This window comes from Notolepis coatsorum (genome assembly GCF_963971535.1).
Source record: "Notolepis coatsorum genome assembly, contig: SUPER_15_unloc_1, whole genome shotgun sequence".
NCBI lineage: Eukaryota > Metazoa > Chordata > Actinopteri > Aulopiformes > Paralepididae > Notolepis > Notolepis coatsorum.
The window spans coordinates 1,615,571-1,631,147 of NW_028174866.1; the positions used below are offsets into that span (position 1 = coordinate 1,615,571).

The 15,577-nt window shown below is 40.6% G+C and overlaps 1 protein-coding gene across 5 annotated transcripts in view; it reads left to right on the forward strand.

Annotated features, from left to right (window-relative positions):
• LOC311242258 (uncharacterized protein) overlaps positions 1–15,577 on the forward strand; it is a 56,755-nt gene that overhangs the window by 9,371 nt on the left and 31,807 nt on the right. For all 5 annotated transcript variants that reach the window (XM_084338457.1, XM_084338456.1, XM_084338459.1 and 2 more), the window contains exon 2: positions 14,650–14,940. In XM_084338457.1, coding sequence (XP_084194583.1) covers positions 14,652–14,940 — 289 coding nt within the window. In that variant the 5' untranslated portion in view covers positions 14,650–14,651. The remainder of the gene's footprint in view (positions 1–14,649; positions 14,941–15,577) is intronic.

The window sequence follows — 15,577 nt, forward strand, 5'->3', positions numbered from 1 at the left end:
CGCCTTCCGCTATCAGCCCACGCTCTCGCTGTAAATCCTCCGCCACCTCTCTCTCTTGGTACGGCCTCATGTCCAATAGGACACTTTATTACAACACCTAAGTAATTCATACAGGGGACTAGGGGTCTCTAATTGGGGGGACTAATCGGACCCCGTAAAGGTTGTCTGCAAACGTAACTCAGTCACCCTCTATATGAGGCACGCAATTATGAACATGCATATGTCCTATTACAGTAACACACGTCAAAATACCCTCTTTAAGAGGCACGGCACATTATACAAAGGAGATGCCTAATCACACACACGGCCCGCTAATCACACTCTCAAATAGGCACTGATAGATAATGGATCAATTGTACACACTAATTATGGCAGACTCCCCAGGTCCGAATTACCCCTCCCTCTTGCTTCCCCTGTTCCCCTTCAATTGGTCACACAATATCTATACAACATATACCAGCCTGGGCTATATAATAAATAGGGCATATAAAAGGACTAGCCAATATGCAGGTTAATTAAGGGCACGATATCATACAGATAAGGTAACTAGAAAATACACACTATCCCATATACAATATATATATATACAGTAGGCCTACACAGTTATAAAAATAGATTATAATACAAAATCCTATACTAAGTGCAAATGTGGGTAACAGTGGACTTAACTCGCCGCACGGCGCGACCCCCCCGAGGGTCGACGCTTGGACCCCGTCCAACTCTCCGGACGAATGTTCCGGCACACGGTGGTCCTCCAGGTTGCAGTTGGATTTGTAACCTGGTAACGTACTCGGTGTCCGCGAGGACGAGCCGAGTATAAAGTCTTTTGGGAGCGATGTAACTCAGACCCTCTATGTCCCGTCCCTACCTGTCTCCAGGAGGGTAAGCCTCCCCTCCTCACGCTACCGGGAACAATGGACGGCTATCTAACTTCTCTTCATCGCCGGCGGATAACTCTCCACGATCGACCCCACCCCCCGGGCCCTACCAGAGTCTGGTTACTGCTTGCGTGCTCCAACCTCGATCTCTGAGTCCCACTGGCTTATCAACAGTCTCAGCGTCTCATCCCTGCACACAATCAGCAACACCTGCGTTCAATAATGAAGCCACTTGAGTCCCTGCTCCTGACGTCATCACTTCGGCCCATTCACATCACACTATTATGGTCTACCCGTTTCTAATGTTGAAGTCTGTGATGCTTTTTTCTCTGACCACATGCCCGTTTTATTTGATGTAGCTCTCCCATGCTGTATTGACAAGCCATCTGCACCGGCCCGCCGATGATGCCGTATGTTTAACCCTTCCACTGCTGTGCTTTTCTCGTCCGCTTTTACTAGCGCTACTGTAACTAGCTCAGCTAGCCCTGTGTGTGTTAACACGGAGGAATTAACCAGGTTGATTGATTGAATTGATTGAAAACTTTATTAACAGATTGCAGAATGGGTACAATACAGTACGGCTCAATACACACAATTGTTAAGGGGATGCAGACCTGAGAAATACTTTCGTCTTGTTTACATCAGGGCCCCCCATTTTCAATTCATCAGGTATATGACATACACATGAGTCATACAGATAGTCAGTACTGCTACATCTATACATTTATGACATACCAGATTTGCAAATACAGTACTGTTTGTGATACAAAAGGAGTCAAGAAAAGGGAGTATATACATTTGACGTAGAAACTGTACATTGGAGGAGGTTGGGTGGGGTTGTGTGGGAGGGGGTTGGGTACATTGGGATATTGACAACCAGACTGGGTAATTTACATTGGAGGTGGTTGGGGGGGGGGGGGGGGGGGGAGAAACACTGTATAAACAAGCAAAACTGTACATTGGGGGGGGGGGGGGGAGAAACACTGTATAAACAAGCAAAACTGTACATTGGGGGGGGGGGGGAGACACTGTACAAACAAGCAAAATTGTACATTGGACTATTGACAAAACCATACTAGGTTTGACTCCACCTGTCTGGAGATCCTTGATGCCGTCGCTCCATTAAAAACCAGGCGCTCCAAACCTAAACCTGAGCCCTGGTTGAACGACAGCACTCGTGAAGCCAGACGAGAGTGCAGGAGGGCTGAACGACAGTGGAAAAAGGACAAGCTGCAGGTGTCTTTCGACATTCTGAGGGACAGCTGGTGTAGATATCAGCAAACTGTTAAAGGAAAACTCCAACATTTTGGGAAATTAGCTTATTTAACATCTTCCCTGGAGTTAGACAAGAAGATACATACCTTTTTTGTCTCTGTGCGTGCATTTAGCTTAGGGAACAGTCGCTCCGTTAGCGTAGCTTAGCTTCATCACTGGAAGTGGGGGGGGTTTAGAGCCTGACGTTCCCTACAGTGCCCTACAGTCACCAAATACACTCCAAATACAACTCCAAAACGTTCCTGTAAACATGTTGTGACCTGTGTATTTACCACGTGGAGAAATAAAAAATAATTGAATTCGACAATTACGTTTTCTAAGCAGATATACTCGGAACAATTTTTTGCCGAACGACTCCTCTCTGCGTGCAGTCAGTGATTTCTACATGGAAGCCGTGTTTGTTTACATTCTCATTCATTCAAAGGATCCGAACCGATTGAAGTTTATGGATACCATGACTTAAAATCAGCAGCGGAAAACGTTTATTTTGTACATTATCTAACGTTAACCACGTGGTAAATACACAGGTCACAACATGTTTACAGGAACGTTTTGGAGTTGTATTTGGAGTGTATTTGGTGACTGTAGGGCACTGTAGGGAACGTCAGGCTCTAAAACCCCCCCACTTCCAGTGATGAAGCTAAGCTATGCTAACGGAGCGACTGTTCCCTAAGCTAAATGCACGCACAGAGACAAAAAAGGTATGTATCTTCTTGTCTAACTCCAGGGAAGATGTTAAATAAGCTAATTTCCCAAAATGTTGGAGTTTTCCTTTAAGGCTGAAAAAACAAAGCATTTTTCTGATATCATTTTAAACAACTGCCACAAGCCTCGTGTTCTTTTTAAAACGATTAATTATATTCTTGATGTCCACCAGCCTGTTTGTCTTGAAGCTTCCACTGAAACATGTGAGCTTTTTATTAAATTTTTTATTGACAAAGTTGCCAACATTAGAGCTAGCACGTCCACCCCTACTTGTGACCATTCGACTACTACTGCCACCTGCCCTGCCACCTTTAGCCAGTTTGTCCCTTGCTCAGCTAGAGGACATTATGACCCATATGAAGCCCTCAGGCTCCCCCCTAGACGTCCTCCCCCCTCACCTTATCAAAGAGGTCAGCAGGGTCATAGGACCAAATGTCCTAACAATTATGTACAACAGCCTTACAGGTGATATACCTGTACATTTTAAACATGCTGTGGTGCAACCGCTTATTAAAAAGCCTAGCCTGGACGCCTCTGTCCTCTCTAATTTTAGGCCTATCTCCAAGCTCCCGTTTTTATCCAAAATTTTGGAAAAAATTGTACTTGTCCAACTAATGTCTTTCCTTGACACACATGGCATTCTGGAGGTCTTCCAATCTGGTTTTAGAGCACTGCACAGTACAGAGACTGCACTTTTAAGAGTTTTTAATGATATCCTTCTCGCCACTCCCTTATTCTCGTACTTTTAGATCTCACTGCTGCCTTCGACACAGTGGATCACAATATTCTGCTCTCCCGTTTGGAGCACTGGGTTGGCATTAAAGGCCAAGCCCTGGGCCCTCATTCATCAACATGACGTAGAAAATGTTTTATTTCCATACTTAAGCACAGAATTTAGAATCTGTGCACGCACAAAAAAAACGGGATTTATCACACGTGCGTACACAGGTTCTACGCACACCTGTCTTGATAAATATGACTTTGATCCTACGTTTGAGCTTGTGCACTGTTTTAAGTATTTGCATACCAGAACCGCCCCGATTAACCATATACGGTAATGGAATACCCCCATGAAATGTGGAAAAATGGACTAAGCCGAGGGAAGCGTGTTATGTGACAGGCTGACAGACGTGTACACGTACGGTGATGTCGGATATGATATCTATTAACCATTGCTGCCTGGGCAGCGCAAACACTAATAAAGACTGTGCTGGAATATGACTGCCTTTTCCCGTTTTGTTTGATTAATACCCAGGGATTAAAGTTCTCCTCAATTTTATTCCAAATCGCGACGGATTTTCCGTCAATTTTCTACCTGCTGCATATGATTTCTAGAGGCATACAATCTATTTTGATGTCAGTATTGGGTAGCCTATATAAACAATAATACGAGAGCATATACAAGAACAATGAATCTATGTATGATGTAGCCTGCCTTTCAATACATGAACTTGAATTCCATCATGTTTGTGTGCGGGACTCACAAGGCTGTTGTCACAATGGGTGGTACCGGTACAGTAATAACAGTCTACACAATATCACGATGGACCATGCCATGTAGCCTATGTTCTATTATGACATGATCTGTGACGACAAATGTTCTAGAATGTTTGATTAAGATATCATACTCTGACAGCATGCCTATGATCAACGAAAACGCGAACTTGAATCCCATCATCATATTTACATAGTCTGTCCACTATCTGGTGTCATTGCAATGCGTTTTTTATTCTTTCTTATACAGTAAAAAGGGGGAAGAACACTATATCGTGGGTGTTCATATGACTTGTATTCTGCTTACAGCTTCGAAATTCCACTTGTTTCGTTTAACGTAAAGCCTTTTAAATATAATCAAAATGTTCCCGTGTTTCTGCGGTCTGTGCGCAAAATAATAACGAGTTGAGCTACGCGGAGCGCAGTCAGTCAGTACACCCTGTATATTCCGATAACGCTATGTAAACCATGCTGCATTCATTCTGAGAGAAAGATCTATTATTCCAAATGCTATTTATAGGGTTTTGACCATAATTACACTACTGTTGCTATTTTACAATGAACTATAATGAATTACGGTTCATACAGAACATGCCAGTGTTGAAACTAATGCACAGAAGCTCATTTCCTTGTTGTAATAATATATTCTACCAACGGGCGCCAGGTACGCATGGTCCGAGCTGTGCGTAAATATAAGCACGAAGTCAAGTTCAAGTTGAAATTGATGAATCCCACACTCTGCTTAGAAATGGTCGTACGCACAGCTTAAGCACATATCTGTGCGTAAATCACGTTGATGAATGAGGGCCCTGGAGTTTTTTAGATCATATTTGTCTGAGAGAAGTTTTTGTGTTAGCCTCCACAGCACCTCTCCCCTGCGGGGTTCCCCAAGGCTCAATTCTCGGGCCAATTTTATTTGTGTTGTACCTGCTCCCCTTAGGGCCTATACTCCGAAAGCATGGCGTCTCCTTTCACTGCTACGCAGATGACAGCCAGATTTACATGCCATTAAAAAGAAACACTATCAACCGGGTAAAACCACTATTAGCATGCCTTGATGATGTTAAGGCATGGCTGGCATCAAACTGTCTTTGTCTCAATGACAGTAAAACAGAGGTCATGGTGTTTGGTCCCAGCAATGGTCATGTGCCTCCTCCTGGTGATTTGGGCCCTCTTGGGCTTTTTGTGAAGCCAACAGTCACCAACCTGGGGGTGAAATTCGATTGTGACCTAAAGCTGGACAAGCAGATCAATACTGTGGTGGGGAAGGAGCTTTTTCCAGCTTAGGAGGCTGTCCAAGGTCAAACCTTTTTTATCCCGTTCCGTTTTTGAAACGGTTATCCATGCTTTTATGACCTCTCGCCTTGATTATTGTAATGCCCTGTACGTGGGCGTCAGTCAGGCCTCCCTCTCTCGTTTGCAGTTGGTGCAAAACGCCGCTGCCCGTCTGCTGACGGGAACGCGAAAGAGGGAGCACATTTCCCCTGTGCTGGCTGCCCTCCACTGGCTTCCTGTGCGTTTTAGGATTGATTTTAAGGTTTTACTGTTTGTTTTTAAATGTTTGAACGGCTTGGCACCGGGGTACCTCTCAGACCTGCTGGAACCCTATGTTCCTCCAAGGTCCCTCAGGTCCTCTGACCAGCTCCTCTTGGCCGTTCCCAAGTCCAGGCTGAAGCTTAGGGGGGACCATGCTTTCGCTGTGGCAGCCCCAACGCTCTGGAATGAGCTGCCACTGCACGTTAGGCAGGCCCCCACTCTGCAGGTGTTTAAATCACGCCTCAAAACACACTTATTTGCTCTGGCTTTTGTTTTTTAAACCGTTTTTGAGAGATTGGACTTTTTATGTGACACATTGTACTGTTTTATTATGTGTTTTTATTACATTTTTATGTTTTATCCTATGTTTGTGGACTTGTACAGCACTTTGGTCAACTTTGTTGTTTTAAATGTGCTATATAAATAAAGTGGATTGGATTGGATTGGATTTTTCAAAAACGTTCAAAACTATACTTAGATGGGGATCATCCCTATGTTCCCCGGGTCCTATGTTCCCCGGGTTCTATGTTCCCCGCTTTGATTGATTAATAGATTGAACATTTTATTAATTTTTATTATTTTATTAATTATTAATGTCCGCCTTGTTTCGAACGGTTAAGCTTAGGCCCTCTTTCGAACTGGTTAAGGTTAGAGTTTGGAATCAGGGCTGGTGGTCTAAAACTTTCAATCAACCAATCAATGAAAGCGGGGAACATAGAAACCGGGGAACATAGGACCCGGGGAACATAGACATGCTCCCTTAGATGTACAAAACAAGCATTTTAAGAACAGCATAAACACGTATAATATAGTTTATATCGATTCACGTTAGAATAAGGATGTTATCTTATGATTTCATGTGATAAAAAAGCGTTTAAAGAAATCACAAAACGAACGTTTTTTTACTTCCGGTATTTGAATGAATGGAGAATTTGCGTCGAATATTGTGAACTGTGTGTTGTATAACTGTGAACAATGTGAACTCCCATTGGCTTGAAATTAATGAGTGTTACGTCAGCACCGCCAGTTCCCACGGGAGAATAGGTTTCATTGACAACTGTGTTTCTAGTTGTGCCCCCCCCCCCCGCGGGGTGAATCTGCTGTATTATTAGTATCGCACTCAAAGGGTTGCTGAAGCCTCGCGCTGTCCTCCAGGTTCTGTCTGGTTAATAGATCGCTGGCTAACAATGCTTTCATACTGAAGGGTTGGATTTCCTTTTTATAACCGAGACCTACATGTTGGTGAGTCACTATGAATGTCATGTATGTCGTGTATGTCATAAATGTCACTATGAATTGAAAACGGGGGACCCTGATGTAAACAAGACGAAAGTCTTTCTCTGGTCTGCATCCCCTTAACAATTGTGTGTATTGAGCCGTACTGTATTGTACCCATTCTGCAATCTGTTCATAAACTTTTCATTCATTCACACTCGCACAATCACAGAACTCTTGCCGACAGACTGCAGCTACTTTAACCCCTTGCGGTGTCAGGCCGAGGAGGGGGTCTCACAGCACACACATCCACACGTACACACTCACTTTAAATAAACAACTCACTGTAGCACCCACTTTACCCACTTTAGACACTTTAACACACTTTATATTTATATTTATTGGTAAAGATATTTGCACTACAACTCATACCTCATTGCACCTTACCCTAAATTGTACATCATCCCATTTCTGCATTGTACTTTATATTGTATTGTAACTCAGTTACACATTTTTTTCTACTCTATATCGCAGGGGTAGGCAACCCTAGGCACGCGTGCCTGCATTTTTTTTTGCTTTGAAATATTATAGTGAAATATTTTGCACTGTTGTCGCATCTTGTTGAAATCCTCCCACAGGTTCTTTTTACTACCACATATTTAATTGAGACCCTTTATTTGTTTATTATTTCAATTTAGCTGGAAATACATTGCTACATCATTCAGTAACATTTGCAGAGCCTTATAACAAAAACATTATTACGGTCACCATTGTGACCAGTGGGATTAATCAACACATTTTATTATTTATTTTTCTATTTCATTGAACATTGCACATGTTAAAAGCAATTTTTATTACCAAGTCAACTTGTGTTCTTAAAACAATGACAATAAACATAGTTTTATTAGGTTGAAATAATGTGGTTGTGTACTTATTTTTCTGTTAACTTATTATGGATTGAAAACTGAAAACCTTAATGCACAGTAACTGAACTCAATATTTTTAAGTTTTGGTAACTTATTATTATAATTTTTTTTACAGTGTAGTCTTGCGATCAATCAAAACTTATTTACACGATATACCTCACATTCACCCTCCATTCACATCCTGGTGTTCTCCTGGTGTTCTCCATTAGGCCTGTAGGTGGAGCTATGACAGCACACGTACAGTACACACACCGGTGTGTGATGTGTCCAAAAATGTATGGGCAAATGTGAGTGAAATGGTCGCACTGTATGCAGCTGTTTGTCTGCATTGATTTAGGGTTGATACAACCATCATAATAATATTGTTAATAATAACAATAACAATAATGATGTAATAATGTAAAAATTATCATAAGAAATACCTGATTATGAGAAAAATAAATGACGATGCATGGAATATTGTTGAGGCACACTAGTTACAACTATATTTCAAACAGGCACTCCATGTCAAAAAGGTTGCTGACCCCTGCTATATTGTATATTGTATATATGTAAGTAAGTAAGTAAGTAAGTAAGTAAGTAAGTAAGTAAGTAAGTAAGTAAGTAAGTAAGTAAGTAAGTAAGTAAGTAAGTAAGTAAGTAAGTAAGTAAGTAAGTAAGTAAAGTTTATTTATATAGCACTTTTCACAGAGAGAACTCACAAAGTGCTTTACATACAGCAGAAATAAAATATAAAAATAAAAACCAAGAACCATTCAAGTGATAAGAGACAGAACAAAAACACAATGCATCACAGAGAAAAGAAAAGAAAAAAAGACATATTTTATACCTGGAGGAGAAGCTCAAACATTACCCAAAGGCCTGTTTAAACAGCAATGTTTTTTATCTAGCACACTCTCAGGAGCAAAACAGAAAAAAGCATTTCATATAAAAGTATTCTGTATTTTTGTATGACAACTAATCAAGAAACTTGAAACTTGAAAACGTGAGGGGCAGTAGCTTGTACAGGCTAGCAGCAGTAACTTGGTGAGCCTGTTTAGGTCCAGTTTAGGTATCTGTCCAAATTCTTGAAATTCAAGAAGATGCCTGACCAATGACACATAACCACTGCCTAGTGGTGGCTTGCTTGAGCGGGCAGGGCATTGCAAAGCTTCCCTTGTTTCCACTTGGTAGAGAGCACAGAGTTCCCAGTTAGTGGGGCAATGCAGCTTCTTAGATGTAGAAGGCTGGGCTGGATCAATCAGGATATGGCGTTTTGACATGATGCAGGCACAGTGTTGCATACAATTATTTTACGCATGTATTTATTTTTCTACATATTTAGTGAGAAAAATTTCATTAACACCCTCTTTGGAGGAATTAATGGTGAAGAGGTTGGAGGTGGATTGGCTAACATTACACAATGGCTAGCTAGCTAGCTAGTTGCTAGCTAGATATCTAACTGTATTTCATTTCATTCATCATCAACAGCTAGAAATATTATTTGATCAATAAGAACATGATACAAATTCTCACCGGTCCATACATCAAAATCTCTTCTCTGTGTGTGCACTCTTTTCAGGCTACTGCCCTCTGCTGGTCTACTGCAGTAAAAGCATGCAACAAACTGACACATGGACACAAGGCCATGGCTGAGCAAGTGAATGTCTTTATTAGAACAAAACTGCCATTTTAACACTAGCACAGCCATGGAGAAAATCTCACTGATTCCCGCCGGAACGGGTCAGATGACCCGACAGCTTATATGAGAAATATGAGAAAAATAAACAGTGTAAACTATATAATTACCTGTTCCACTCGACGGGGTCGGTACCGACCCCTTTTGACCTTATTAAATTATAGGCATATTTTTATGAAGATGCAAAATAATTTGTGATTTTAAAATCAACCGTTTTCAAGTATTAACATCACTACTATGTCACAAATACATGTAGAATGTAAAACGTTAGGTTGGCAATAGTTTAGCAATAGGTTAAAAGTGTACTTATATCATTTTAAGTTTTCTATTTGCGGAACCGGAAATGGAAATGTTGAACCATGGGAATTGAAGCTTTTTTGCTGCCATTTTGTAGAGGAGATCGCTAGCTATCTGCCAGCATTGAAATGTCTCCGATCTACACTTCCTGGCAAGTTCTATGGGGGTTCAAAGTTCAGTGTTCTGAATGAATTATGTCAATAATTGTTATGATTCGCGATAATAAGCTACAAAAGGTAACGTTTTTGACAAATATTGAAACGCAGTCAGTTTCCCCACACTATTGTTACCATGTAGGAAGAATTAGAGCTGAAATTAGTTTCAAAATGGTTACACTGTGGGGGAAATAAAATAGTACAGTCGATTACAGTAAATATCAGTATCTGTTATTATGCACGCCTGGTGATACTATATCCAAATTGAACTCGGCCATTTGAAAGATACTATATGTATATATATATAAATGTGCGAATTGGCTATAATAAGGTAATGTATAAGCATATATTCTGGGATGGGAGAATTCAGTACTGTATATACAGAACCTTCAGTTTGATCATCTTCCCTTTATTAATTTCCTTAGATCTTTTGTACACATGATCTCAAGAGGGTACTGAATGAGCTCAGTGGCAGTTTTTTAAGTTTGGTCATTATTATCATGGTTTTATTCACTGTCAAAGATGAAAAGAAAAATCATAATTCATATTTTCCTTTGTTTCATCACAATTTAAGCAAGCCTAGTAATAGACACAATATTTCTGACACTGAGAATACATTCATTGAGGTCCATAGATGTTCCTAGATACCAAGAATATGCAAATAGCCCTTGTAGAAGTGGAGCAATATTCCATTTACCTAGGTATACATTTTATGCAGATTTTCACCTGGGGTGGAACAGGTTATAAAAATATGAGGTTTACCACAGGTTTGAGTGACAAAAATAAATAAATTAATTAATTAATAAATAATAAATAAAAATATTATAATATTATAAAAAAAAAAATTATGCAAGAGTCACACATTGACGGGCAAAGATCCACATGCGGCTCGCGAGCCACGGGTTGGCCACCCCTGCACTAGACGCTCGCAAAGTGCTGTGACTTTCCACATATATATTCCATATATATGTGGAATAACGTTCTAATTACATTTTCCTGATGTCATTTTGAAATTTCAGAAACCGTGCTGCAGATAAAACGGGTACTTTTAGGAAAAGTCATTGAGTGACAGAGCTGGAGCTGGACCGAGTGACAAGGATACATTTATTTAAAATGCCTAGGGGTCATGTGACCCCTTGTCGGCTGTGCTAGTGTTAACAAACATATATACTATTATAAAAGAGAATAATGGGACGAAAAGTGGAAAAATGCAATGCTGAGGTCAATGACCCCTCAAGGTCACCAGAGCAGGTCAGTCTGAAAGTGTTTCCACGTCTGAAATCAAACCTTGGGGTATGTAGATGATATGCTGAAAGTTTCATGCTTCTTTCATAAAATGCACAATTCGTTTGCTTAACCACGGCACTATATTAGACGCCTAGCAATTAAGGTAGTAAAAGTAATGACTTTCAAGTATTCTTTTTTTTCCACTTTTTCTCCTCCTTTTTCAATTTTTCTCCCATCCCAATTTAGCTGTGCCAATTCTCCCCTCCCCTGTCTTGAACGTTGCTCGCATATGCCCCCCACTGGCCGGTTGTAGGGAGGATAGAAGCCTGTCACATGTCTCCTCCGATACATGTGCAGGCAGCCAGTCGCATCTTTTCACCTGCCAGTGCGGACTCTCATTTGGCGAGGAGTAGCGTGCAGGAGGCTCACACTGCCCCCGCAATTCTCCCGGAGCAGCTTCTTCACCTCAATTAACTCAGCCCTGCGTTTACTCAGGCCAGCACTGAAGTCGGGAAATATCATGACCTGTCCGCCTTGGAACTCCAGCCGTCCCTTCTCCCTGGCTAGGCGTAGAACCTGCTCCTTCTCCTGGAACTAGTGGAATCATGCGAGGAAAGACCGTGGGCGACCCTCGGTCGCTGGTACTGGTCCCGTTCGATTTGTGCGATCCAAAGTCGGTGGAGATTGTAAACCCCCAGGATTTCAGTAAAAAGGTTGGCAACAAATGTTGTGGGGTTCCCCGACTCCAAACCCTCGTTCACATGTAGAATGCGTATGTTGCATCACCTTCCTCTATTCTCCAAGTTGTCTGTCTTAGCCTGCAGTATCTTGTATTTATCATACAGCTGGTCGTATTGCTTCTCCATGGAGTCCAGGCAATTTAGCCCATCTTCGTGTTCCTGTAGGCGGCCCTCGCAAGTTTCCAGAGCTGCTTCAAGTGGGGAGACGGCTCGCCTTATCTCCTCTCTCAGTGCGTTGTTCTCCTCGTGAATGACGGACTGGACTATGTCACGGATGGCGTTCAGTAAATTCTCGTCCACAGCATTGCTAGCATTAGCCGTCGGGTTGCTAGCTTGACTGGTTTTGAAGGGTTTCGGGGGCATACTGTCTAAAATGTATTAACAAAAAGAGTTAAAAAGTTGAAATAATGAGCTCTCTCTCTAATGTAAAAGAATAAAGGCTGTTTTGACGCAAATGTACATGTTGTATAGCTTAATTATTATAAGGATTCAGGACCTTGTGGTTCTTGCGACTACTCCATAGCGCGCCCCTAGTGGTCTCTGACACAATATTTCTGACACTGGGAATACATAATCCCAGGTCCCTAGATGTTCCTAGATACATGCAAATTGACCTTGTAGAAGTGGAGCAATCTTCCATTTACTTGGGCATGTACCTTTAGGTGAAATTTCTTAAAATAGGGCTACAGCTTAGTCCGTTTGTCTAGTTGTGTGCCCGCATTCTCCAATAGTGTGGTGTTGGGGAAATACCGTTTGGTATATTTAGATAATAAAGTATAACCTCTACTGTCTTTAACTATGAAGGAATTACAACCTTTATTTAATGGTTAATATTTTGATAAAAGGTAATTTACTATATTTGTATGGCATTTACACTTAAAGTAGAAAAACAAAAGTAATCTGTAAAATAATAGTGAATTTCCTGTGAAAAAACATATATTTTTTACAGTGTACGTTACACACACAAATGCTATAGTCATTATGACACATTTTACAAAGAAAGGCCTATGTTAAAGTGCAGCTTGGCTTAGAGGATAATGTCTTGTATGAACTACCAGTAATATAAATAATATTAACAACAAAAATGTGTTCCATCTTCATGTCAGATGATTTTCAAAAAGGAAAATGTACTACGCCTCTGTCGTCTACTCTAAGCCATCCTAGGTTGTCAAAGTGGGCAGGGGTGAGGTGGGTTCTAGACCCATGTTACTGACCAGACACTCTATATCAGTGATGTCTGTTTACTGCAGAGTGGAGGGACTGGGAGACTATGAGCTTCAATGTGTTGTTGAGCTTCAGTAGTGCTCAATCAATCAATCAATCAATCAATCAATCAATCAATCATGTACCTCGGCGCAGCTGAATAACAGTAGGAGTGATGGCCTGCTGCGTCCATCACGTGTATGGTGATTAATATGAATCAAAGCGTGATTAAATTGAACCAAAGCGTGTTAATATGTGTCGAACCAAGCGGGGATCTCATGCGCATGCGCGAGCACCTCGCGGGCACCTCGCGAGCACGCCGGTGCACCTGGGCGGCGGAAAAGGAAAGGCGCATTACTGTAGTGGCGTGCGGTGACGAATGCGGAAGCATCTTTGCACTCTTCCGCTGTTAATAAGCAACATGCCCCCGGGTGCTCCGTGCCAAACATGGCAGCGGTAATACGCATACGTCTGTCTCAAAGAGTCCTGCATGTATAACAAATGCGCATGTTGGTGAATTTATGACTGTGTGCCATTATTACTATCAATGTAATAATTGTGGAATATTACTATAATGAGCTGTATGTGTATGAACCAAGAATCCTTTGTGAAGCACTTTGGTTGACAAGTGTCATGTTTAAATGTGCTATATAAATAAATTTGATTGATTTGATTGATTGATTGATTGATTACGACTACTACTACTATTACTACTACTACTACTACTACTACTGCTACTACTATTATTATTCTTATTATTATTACTACTACATTTACTACTACTACTGCTACTACTAGTACTATTACGACTACTGCTATTATTACTACTACGACTAGCATTACTACTATTATTACTACTACTAGTATTACTACTACTACTATTACTACTAGTACTGTATTACTACTACTACTGTATTACTACTACTACTACTACTACTACTACTACTACTACTACTACTATTACTACTAGTACTGTATTACTACTACTACTACTACTACTACTACTACTACTACTACTACTACTGCTATTACTGCTATTACTAATACTACTACTACTACTACTACTACTACTACTACTACTACTACTGTATTACTACTACTACTACTACTACTACTACTACTACTACTACTACTACTACTACTACTACTATTACTACTGCTATTACTAATACTACTACTACTACTACTACTACTACTACTACTACTACTACTACTACTACTACTACTACTACTACTACTATTACTGCTACTATTATTATTATTATTACTACTACTAATACTATTCTATTACAACTTCTTCTCATGTCTTTCTGTTTGCAGTGATGGCAAGTAACGTGAAAACCCTGTTGAAGACATTTCTGGGTCAACTGAAGCGAGATGAACTAAATGATTTTATATGGAACCTGACTAACCCTGATGAAGATGGCATTTCAGAGATACCACCCGGTGATCTGCCACAGAACTCCACAAAGCAAGATGTTGTGGACAAGATAGTGGACACCCACGAAGATAATGGCATTATTGTCACCTGTAAAATTCTGAGGATGATGCAAAAAAATCAACTGGCCACAAAATTGGAAGTGAAAGCAGCGACTCTTGTTCTCGCAACAGGTACAGCAGTGATGCATGATACATATTCATTCTTAGCCTACAATAATTAATCTGGAGTAGAGATGTATGGAAAAGGAAAGGCGCATTACTGTAGTGGCGTGCGGTGACGAATGCGGAAGCATCTTTGCACTCTTCCGCTGTTAATAAGCAACATGCCCCCGGGTGCTCCGTGCCAAACATGGCAGCGGTAATACGCATACGTCTGTCTCAAAGAGTCCTGCATGTATAACAAATGCGCATGTTGGTGAATTTATGACTGTGTGCCATTATTACTATCAATGTAATAATTGTGGAATATTACTATAATGAGCTGTATGTGTATGAACCAAGAATCCTTTGTGAAGCACTTTGGTTGACAAGTGTCATGTTTAAATGTGCTATATAAATAAATTTGATTGATTTGATTGATTGATTGATTGATTACGACTACTACTACTATTACTACTACTACTACTACTACTGCTACTACTATTATTATTCTTATTATTATTACTACTACATTTACTACTACTACTGCTACTACTAGTACTATTACGACTACTGCTATTATTACTACTACGACTAGCATTACTACTATTATTACTACTACTAGTATTACTACTACTACTATTACTACTAGTACTGTATTACTACTACT